This window comes from Ictalurus furcatus, chromosome 9 (assembly GCF_023375685.1).
Source record: "Ictalurus furcatus strain D&B chromosome 9, Billie_1.0, whole genome shotgun sequence".
NCBI classification, from domain to species: Eukaryota; Metazoa; Chordata; class Actinopteri; order Siluriformes; family Ictaluridae; genus Ictalurus; species Ictalurus furcatus.
Window position 1 is genome coordinate 782,599 of NC_071263.1, and position 10,808 is coordinate 793,406.

Sequence of the window (10,808 nt, forward strand, 5' to 3'; positions counted from 1 at the left end):
TAATGTGTTATGTACCGTACTTATACTGTTGAGCAATTCATAATGCATTATAAAAATAGCTCTAAAGTGTAATGCATTATGAATGTATTTATACCATGATATGAATGTGTTCATAGTTCAATTTAAGTAAATATGACCTTCATAGAAATTGTTAACACATTCAGTGAATGTGTTCATATCATGCTATGATGCGTTATGAACGCATTATAACACAATACGAATGTGTTCATAGCTCAATATAAATACGACCTTCATTGAAATCGCACGCAATGATGGCATTTTACATGTTTATAGAATTATTTTTATAACTGTCAGTAAATATTATAGACGCTTTATCATTCTGCACAGGTTGTTATTCCTTCTAAAAGTTGTACAATACGACACACGGCTTTATATTGTGCACATAAAATAGTGACATATGTGATTATTAACGACGTGATTATTAACGATCAAGGAATTGCTTATTAGAGAATCAGGAGGCGTTATTACGGAGGTTTATCTAAATAAGTAAATAAATAAATAAATAAATAAATAAATAAAATGCTAATTACAAGCAATTATTAGCACAGTGCTAATGGTTTTATGATTATAATAGGCTTCATAGAAAATGTTTCTGGCTACTTCTTGAGAAACCTTAATTGGTTATTCACAGTTCCTGAAACACATCTCGGTGAGAAAAACAGAGATCCAGCAAAACCCATTAACCCCGACTTTAGGGAATAGCGGTCTGGCTCGAAAATCTGCGACCAAATTGGAATTCCAGTATTAATTGATTGGAATAAATGGAGACGGCGCTGCCCGCTGTTCTGCAGTGTTTTGTTTGCCATTACAAACGGCTGTTGTTCTGAACCGGGCGACTGAACTGATATAACCGAGCTGCACTTGAGCATCTCTCTGGTCTCTGGGGCACGTTGGAGAGAGCTACGGAATTGAGATCCAGCAGCTCATTCGGAGATGACCACACAGCTGGAGGACCCAGATGTGCAGATTTAATAGCTAATTACTGTCTCCTCACAGACCCTGAGAGACTCGCGCGAAAAGGTCGCGTCGAGAAAGGGGTAGGGGGTGGGGGGGTGGGGGCGGCGGTGGGATTTACTGCGTTATTTATTGTGTGCAAGTTATTAGCTGTGAAATGACACGACTCATACTTTGTCTAGCCAAACTAATAACGCAATTCTTCAAACAGGTGCAACAACAACAACAACAACAATAACCCAGTTCTGTGTCTGGCATATAATTTCTGGCAACTTCTTGTGATTGTTTTTTTTTATTATTATTTGTTGTACGAGAAGGAATGGCCTAATCATAGCGAAATAAAACAAAAACAAAAACATACATAATTACACTGATGATACAATGAAAGTCTGACTTGAAATAAATAATGCGAGCATTTATCTAACCATCACGGTGATCTATAACAATAGAATTGTCCTTCTTGTTCAAAATGAGCCAGACCACGGTAAAATGTCATCATAAAGCTGACATGGCATGACAGTGTTATGAGCTGGTAATCATATCAATAACAGTCAAGAGAACGCACAAAATAAAGCAGTTCTTTAGAATGAATTATATCCAATGGTAAAATACTTATTCTTGTCAACATTGTAACAACGTTTATTGATATTATTGGAAATAATGCATGGATATATGCAAAGAAACAATACCTGGTCATATTTTGGATTATTTATGTTTCACAGAGTTGTTTGCAGAGCAAAACAATTAGAATAAGATGCCTTCAAACCAGATAACGATGCAGCCGAGCCATGAATCTTCCTGATCTGATGTATTCCGACACTATTACCTGGCCAATTTAGTCAAAATAAATACACAAAAAGCTGTATGTGAAGAAACTTGCCTCCAGAAGCAGAATGATAATGGGCAATTATCATCAGTCTTCCTTTCCAAGAGCTGTGCAGCTAAAATGCCAGACTGTGCTAATTCATACTTCTCAGTTGTGGTTTTCACAGTGGAATACATTTCTTTTTCTTTTTTTTTCTTTTTACAATCCATTAATGTACACACGCAGTAAGCACGTCTTCCATCACCTCCCTGCTTTTTCGTTCTTTTCTTTTCTTTTCTTTCTTCAAGCCCTGGTTTTTTTTTTTTTTTTTTTTTGGCAGGTAGAGGTTTCTCTCTGTATCTGCACACCACTTAACCTGAACAGCTGAATCTGGAAGTCAGATAAACGAACAAGCTAGGAAAAAAAAGTGCCAATTAAAAGTCAGGAAAAGAAACAAAAAGAGATGCCATCTTGTGGTACAACTAAAGAACAAAGAAGTCGGACGAGCATAAATAGCGTGAATCGGTTTCTCACTCAGACTCACTCACAATCAGACCCTTACTAACCATCACTTTCTTCTTCTTCTTCTTCCAATTCTAGATAATCATCTCTATATTTCTGGGCACTTTCTGTGATTTTTGTGCACAACAATGTAAACAATTATCTGCATACAGACTCCAGTTTATGATACTCAGTTTAAGATGGTTTCCTACGAGCGCAGTAGTAATACAACAGGAGAAACTAGTACATCATAAATTGTTTTTGCATTTTACTTGGGATACAAAAGAAGGCGATATCACTGATAAGAGTATAAATTACAGCATTTACAGTTCATCTTTGAAATATATACTGTACAGCGTATTTAAGTCGAAGTTTAATACAAAGGATTAATACCTTTTGAAAACCATCATGTATGGCAAGGGTTAGAGACTGGAACGCTATTCTTGCTGTAGCTTGTACTGTTGTTGTCCACATGGCAGTCTCTGTAGCCAAGGCCTCCATTAGGAGTGTAAATGGGCTGAATTCGGTAGTCCCCTTTAAGGAGCTGTTGGTTGTTCAAAGAAACTATCTGAAAGCTAGTCTCTGTCATCTCCAGGATGGAGTTATCCTTTTTTGTGCCTGCCTCACAGTAATCGTCTTTCCTCCTCCCTCGGTTATATTTCCATTTGGATGAGGACGACCGTCCCTTCTTGTGCATGTGCCAGCAGAATATGCTAAGCAGCAGCACCAGGACGACAAGCACGGCCCCTCCGATCAGGCCGGCCAGCAGCAGAGACGAGCCGAGGTCCCGTTGGCTTGCCTGCTCGGCCTTCTCGTCCAAGTCGTAGGAGGCCGGCTTGGTCATCACCTCCGAGCAAATCGTGTCTTCTCCTGCGTGATAATTGTTGAAAGCGTCCAGAGGATCCACGCAAATTCGGTAGATGGATTTGGGATCCAGGCTGGTCAGGTGTATTCTCTGTTGCTCACCTTCAACCATAGTCTCCTGCACAGGGTCGCCGATCAAACTGTGACCCATCTTGACCCAGGTCACCTTGTACGCCGTGACAGTGAAGGTAGATATCCAGTTCACCTGGACGCACGTGCTGTTTAAGACGATGAAGGAAACACGAAGCGATTCCTGTTCCTGCACAGGATCCTCAGGGACATCTGTCCTCAGTTCTTTATCGCCATGCTCGGTCGGCAGGGCGGGTGGTGCGGGTGCAGAGCTGGGAGTATGGACGTAGTTTGGGGTTGAGAAGCCTGTTTCAGTGGCTGACTCAGCAGTAGGCGAAGAGGAGGGTGTGGGCTGTCGTGTTGATCGCGGCACTATGGCCGTACTGATGGGGCACTGGATCAGCTCCAAGTTTAGTTCTCTGATTACCATACCACGCACACTCTCAGGCTTCTGGCACATGAAGCCACGGACGTTAAGCGTGGCCGGCAAAGACTTCAGCCACAATATGACCCATTTAATGTTGCAGTCACAGAGCCAAAGATTGTTTCGAACAGTGAGCTGTCTCAGGCTAAGGAGGCCATCAAAGACCCCCTGTGTGAGAGACTGCAGCTGGTTGTTGGAAATATCCAGTCTCTCGAGGCGGTGCAGGCCACGGAAGGCCGTCAAAGGGATCTCATTCATCAGATTATCCTGCAAGTTGAGCTTGACCAAACACTGGGTGGGCAGGTTAGGAGGAGGGAACATCAGAGAATTGCGTGCCATGGACAAGGTTTTAAGGTTAACCAAACCCTGGAACGCTCCTGGGGCCAGGCCTTCATCTGTCATGAGATTGCCGTCCAGAAGGAGGCGCTCAAGCCCTGTTACATTCTCGAAGGCATCGTCGCTGATGAGAGCTATCCGGTTTTCATCCAAACGCAGCTCCTTGAGCTCTTCAGGGAGTCCGATGGGCACGCTGCTCAGATGGTTCTTGGTTAGGAAGAGGATTTTGAGGCTGATGGCTTCCCTGAATGCCCCTTCCTCCACACCCACTGTGGAGATAGAGTTGTCATCCAGGTAGAGCTCCTCAAGGCGCAGGAGCTGGGCAAGCGCCGCACGCGACACTGTCTGAATGTTGTTCTCCTGCAGATGGAGCACCCGCGTGTTTTTAGGGAGGTTGATTGGAAACTCGTCCAACTGGTTGCCGTAGAGATACACCGTCTCTACCGAAGCAACGCTGTGCAGCTCTGCTGGAAATCCAGCATTGTTGATTTGGTTGTTGTGGAGGTAGAGGGTTTTGTAACCCTCACCTATCCCCAGAGGCACTGATGTTAGGCTCCTTTCGTTGCAGTACACAAAGGTCCTGTCACAGCGGCACTCATCTGGGCACGTCGTGGCCCAGGAGAACTGCATGTGAAGGCCTAGTAGGATCGGTATCCATGGTCTAATAAAGATCATTACATCTTTATTCCATATTCGTACCTGTATCTCCATTTTTGGTGGGGAGAAAACACAAACAGCTCAGAGGGGCTGCAAGTATAAAGCAATAAAAAAAAAAGGAGTAAAATCCACCAGGTTGAAGTTTTTAACGGCTCTTGAAGCTTTCCACGGCAGAACTACGCTGGAGAAAACTGGGTAATCCTCCTGTAATTGGCTCTCCTAAGCCCCCCCCAACACAAGACCAATGGTCTCATTAGCCTGCGTGCCTGCCTTGCTTGCCTCCATCCATGCTCGGGTTGAGACTGATAGCCAAGCTCATCACATTTTCACTCTGAGGCCAGGGAGGGCCGATTTAAGTACGTGGACCAAAACAGCACGTTTGGCAGCTTTATCAGTGACAAGCTCCTCTCTGGTCACAGCCGGCTGCTCTCTGAATGACACAGCTTCTCTCGCATGGGGCATTGGGGTCCATTTCCCTGTATTAAAACAAAACAGATAAGTGTTCTCTTCAGAGTCATGCAACATTATGTTAGTGATTTATTAGCTTACTGAGGTGTACAAAATCTCCAGCGGTAAAATCAGACAATTTTAAACAATTCATCAGTATAAAATACCAATCTACAATACAATAAGTGTTACTTATTTTTGAAGCATGGCCTTATAAAATGGCCAAAATGGAAACGTAAAGCCAGTGACGGTTTACAAGGAACGTGGCTTTTCATAATACAAAAAAAAAAAAAGGTTAGAAAATAGAATAATAAGCTCTTTGCACAGCAAGTCATCAGTACACTCTCCAAATGAGGAGGAGGAGAAGACACTACGTGATTTTAGACTTGTAAAGGGCACCGAGGTGGTAAATCTGTCAAATGCCACACTGACAGACAGGTCTGTGTTCCGATGCTCGGGCAGTAAGCTCAATCTCTCAGCGGTAATGATTCCCGGCCTGGAGGACTGTAAGAGCGCTTCCTTTAAATCAATGTGCTGGGCGTCCTGTTAAAAAGGCTGGAAGCACAGATGTACCTCTGTTTCAGCACAAGCACAGCTTTACTGTCAATAAACACTGGCAGCTATTTAAATCATTACACGGTGTACATCCTTCAAGTAACGGAGCAAAGAGAAAAGAGTGGATTTGACAGAAATTGCTTCACTTGGTACACCGATTCCCAAAAAGGTGGCATGTTAAAAACACAACTTAATTTACTGAATCATAGTAATTTAATGACTTGTTGAATCCCCCCCCCCCCCCCCAAAAAAACAAAACAAAAATAAGAATAATAATATATATATATATATATATATATATATATATATATATATATATATATATATAATTGTTGAGTAGCTATTTTTTTTAATTACTGAATACCGAATCCAATATTAAATCTATACATTTAATATATTTGGAATATTTTTGCTCCAGGTTGATCTTTTTTCATGCTTTTTCATCCATTTCTAATCCATTTCACGCTCGTCACTATTCACATAATATACAGCATTTAATACTTTTATGATTTTTCTCTAGCTTGATCATCCTATTGCTTGAAATGGGGAAAACACCCAACAACAACAAAAAAATGTCATGAGTACGTGAGACCATGTTTGCATATACAAATGTACAAATGACTATAAATCATACTTATCATATCAGATGAGATTTTATACTGAATAAAAGTGTTGACTATTGAATGCATGCACACGAATGCTTCCTGGCATACATGTATACTATATACATATATATATATATATATATATATATATATATATATATATATACACACACACACTGCACATATAATTGTGCGCAGTCAGTTATGCATCCTATGCAATAACATGCATGCATAATGCATACTGGAATACAATTTATTCTCTAGACCTATTTCTCCTTAAATATTATAAAATGTCCTGTTCAACAGATTTTTTATTTTTTATTTTTTTGAATTCTGGTTGCTGTGTCTCTCTAACGGAGACACCCTGCAGCCTATAAGAGCAGTTCCTATAAGCACAGGGCCAGAATATAGGCACAAATAAAGCAAATAAATGGCTATTACAGAGGTGCAGTGTGGATATCAGAGCTCTCAGACCATTAATGATGCAAGGGCAGCTTTAACTGCCATGGCCAATTTGCCCGATTTGCTGTTTAAAACCTCACTAAGTGTTTAGAAATAAATGAAGACAGACTGAAATAAAATGCAAACTCAATACTGATGCACGTGCATGAAGTTTTTAAGCCTCGTTTCCAGCTTGTAATGAGGATTAGTGTAATAAATGAATAATGTTTTTTTTTCTTTCTTCTCTCCCATTAATAGTAAATGCAGAGTTCATTTCTGACGCACATATCCAAATGATCAATGTTTTTACCTGCATGGATGCCAGATTTTAAACCTGTCCTATAGCTCTAGGGTGTTTTCTCCAGAAATAAGGATCCCGTAGATGGAATAAACACACTCATACAGACACACGCGCACACACACACACACACGCGTGCGCGCGCGCACACACACACACACATACACACAAAGCGGGTTTCATCCACGATCCCCGAGTCCCAGGGAAAATGTTTCCGATGAGGTTATGATGAAGATTTCCACGCAGGAGTTTCAGGATCTCGTTGTGGAACTCTGGGAATAACAGAAGTGGATTTAATTAGATCTGGTGTTAAGTCTTTAGTCTTGGCGCGTGCCGCGTGCAGTGTGCGTTCTCCTGCGATTGCCCATCTTCGGAAATTGTCCATCATTTAGTTTTATCCAGGGTCTGGATGTAAAAAAGTCCTCAGTTGTGTGATGTCTCTCTCCGGGTTGGAGAAACTCCTTTGGTGTAAGGCTCGGGCTTTGGAGCGGCAGCATAGTGCCGAGACGCGTCCGGCTCTCCGTTCCTGCGCGCGCGCGGTGTGAGTGTGAGTGTGTGCGTGAGAGGGTGTGTGCGCGCGCGCGCCTCTGTGTGTGTGTGTGTGTGTGTGTGTGTGTGTCCTGCTGATCCTGCTTCAATCTAACAATGGGTGATTCGAGTAGAATACTCGGTTCTTTTGCGTTCGACTCTTCAAAACGAGTCATTCGGGCGAATTCGATTCTCCAGGCGTTGGAGTTGGAGTTCAGTAGGAATAATGCAACTCAGAGCCCAAAACGAGTATTCTGTATACATAGGACACAGAATGTTAACAAATCAGTCAGGTTAGAAAGAGTTTTTGTATATAAAAGCATAGTGAAATGACACCCGTTCCAATTCAGTCCTTCACATAGATTCATCAGGAATACGTGTAACATGTCCAATGTAACTTTTTGACCACTAGTGGCGCTGTTGAGCAGAGTAGGATTGCATAGACTGGACCAGGCTGCAGTCAAGAAATAAATATTAATCATGATAACAGCAACAATATTCTTCCTCCTCCTCTTCCTACAACTACTAGTGCTACTAATCATCATCATCAGCACCTTTCATACATTAAAATGCAGCTCAAAGTGCAAACAACAACAACAACAACAACAACAACAAAAAACCCCAGAAGAATCAGAAAACAAAAGAAAGAATAATGTAATAGAAATTCTAAGAATAAAGAATTCTAAAATATAATCAGGAAGTGTTTAAGATAAAATCAGTCTGTACAGGATTTCATGGAGTTTATTTATTATTTTTGTTTGGTGATTGTTGGCGCTTTTTTTTTTGCGGAAAACGACTTGAATTGGCAAAATCGCGAGTGCATGAAATAGTTTTGCACGATCTTGATGTTTGCTGGTAAATGAGACCTACTCATGTTTGAAGCACGTGAATCAAAGAGGACTTTGGCTGAATGCGCGTCGTGATGATGTAATTTTGAAAAATCGCAAGCTCCTCCGAATAATGCAGAGTAGTATTACATTCTTTAACATCAGCCATGTCGCAAATAGCGACCTAGTCGAGTCAGTATTATGTTTAAGGTCAGCCATGTTGCAAATAATTACCTAATAGCGTCAGTATTATCCTTTTTAAAGTGAGCCATGTTGCTAATAGTCACCTAATAGAGTCAGTTTTACTTTTTTATGCTCAGCAATGTTTATGCTAATGACATAAACCCGGTAAACACTGACTCACTCACTTCCTCAGCTGCCCATCCTGATATAATTTCAGTCCGCCTCAAATACACAATCTTCTTAAAGGCTCATATTAAAGTCTATATATCCTCTCCTCAAAAGACATATTAAATCTCCCATGCAGAGATGTCTTTTAAATGTTTTGTGCTCATGGAGCAAAGATAATATTTTCTAAGATTAAATTAGGTGTGTATCGTCCTCTGTGTGTACCTATATTATGTTTCTGCATCTCTTTATGCCTGTTTCGTGAGGGGGATTTGGATTGAGGTCTGAAGGGAGGATGTGTAATCTCTGAAGCAGTTAGCTAGCCTAGCCTCTGCTAATTTATGCCAGATTTATACATACATACATATTAGGGATGTAACAGAGTACGGGATATATTAACCAGAATGAACAGGTCATGTGCTCTAAACAGATATCCCATCAGGTCTGGGATCACTTGGGGCAGCAACAAGGAAGTCACGGAAAGAGGTTAGACAGGAAGTTTGCTATACGAACGTCGTGACTCATAGTTTGTGTCCTCCGAAAAAGAAAACACCCCCTCAACTTGGAATTCCCATGGGATGGTCTCCTCAACTCTGAGATCAGCAAGTGACGTCATATCAACATGGCTGCTCACAGCAGGAACAGTAGCACTTCTTACCTTTGAATGAGTTATGCTGTATGTACAAGTATTCAATTTAGATCAATCAACATTCAGACATATTCGCTTGTTCACTGTTTTGAGGAACACTTATCAGTTAGCTGGCTAGTAATTCTGAGTACTGAATTCCCACTTCTGCGGTAAGTCATATGCAGAATATTTACAGCGTTCATTCAGTCTTGTTTAGTAACTGCCTGGTCAGGCTTGCGGTGGTTTAAATGGACCATTTTTACCTTTCTGGATTTAGAAATCAGAAATGAATGAATGTGTTGTAAACGCCACAGTAGCGTAGCTTTCTGCTCATACACCAAAAGAAGATGGATGTTGTGAATGCATTGGTTCGGTTACACTAATATCACACAAATTGAATATGTATAGAGTTGGAGTCTGGATGAGGCTTGGATGGCTGAATCAAACGAATCATAACTCGCACTGTGTGATTCTTCTCAGCGGGTTTGTTCGGAGGAATCGATGATTCAGGAGTCGCGATGCCCGTCGCTACACTCTGCTCTGGAGTCTCTAGTGCCGTGCTACACATGATTAAAGGGTCGAATGGAAAGAGCATTTTCTCCACCTCCACACCTCACTCCTACTGTAAAACGGGATAAATGGCATGAAATCACAGAATCTGGATCAGAATTAGGCTTCATGTAATGTTCAGTCTCTGGTATGAGTATCTATTGCTGATTATTTTATCATATACAACATTTTTTCCTTTGACACTCAGGGAAGAGGTTGAGGTAATGAATTTGATTGAAAGGATTCTCTTTCTCTGTGTTGTTCACCTTGACGGTCTAATCAATCTCTCTGACTTAAAAGTGTAACGAATGATTCACATGCTATTCCGTTGCCAACACCACAGGAGAATTCTGCAAAATCTAATTTTATCGCCATAATAGAAAGGTCTCTGATCTCATATTTTTGGTAAGTATGTCTGGATTTTTCATCTGTTCAAAACAACCGATTCAAAGATTCCCTTTGTTCCAGGTTAAATATTTTCAAGATCATCTCAAAAACACTGTGCCTGTTGGAAAAGCAATTTGGGCATGGCCGACGTTATGGCATGGTGAAAAAATGCTATCGCGTCCACGTCTGTTGCGAGAGCGCCAGAGCCCGAGCTGGCACCCTCCCACATACTGAGATGAAACACTCACATAATGAAGGGTTCGGCTTCATCCATATGCTGCCATGATTTATTCAAACGCTACTCTGCCACGTATCAAAGGAAATCGAAAGCCATGCGTTGACGCTGAGAAAAGTGGCCTTGTTATCATATCAGAACCTTAGGGCCCGTTCTGTAATCAAACTGAAAATCGGGACATTAAATTGAGCCGTAAAAATCAACCTCGCCGTGCTGCCTTCTTATTACTGCCTAAACGCAGCTTGAGTCCAGCAGACCCACCTCTGCTCTGGACCGCAGAGATCACCATTACACAGCACACTTATTAACTTATTCACTTTGATTCAGCA

General features: G+C 41.4%; 1 protein-coding gene across 1 annotated transcript; it reads right to left on the reverse strand.

The window, feature by feature from the left end:
• Positions 1-1,643: 1,643 nt before the first annotated feature.
• On the reverse strand, positions 1,644-7,582 carry si:dkey-87k14.1 (leucine-rich repeat transmembrane protein FLRT2). The gene is made up of 2 exons (XM_053633703.1): positions 6,990-7,582; positions 1,644-5,107 (listed from the first exon to the last, which is right to left on the reverse strand). Exon 2 carries the CDS (start codon positions 4,683-4,685, stop codon positions 2,688-2,690), a length of 1,998 nt encoding a protein of 665 aa, XP_053489678.1. The 5' UTR covers positions 4,686-5,107; positions 6,990-7,582; the 3' UTR covers positions 1,644-2,687.
• Positions 7,583-10,808: the final 3,226 nt, after the last annotated feature.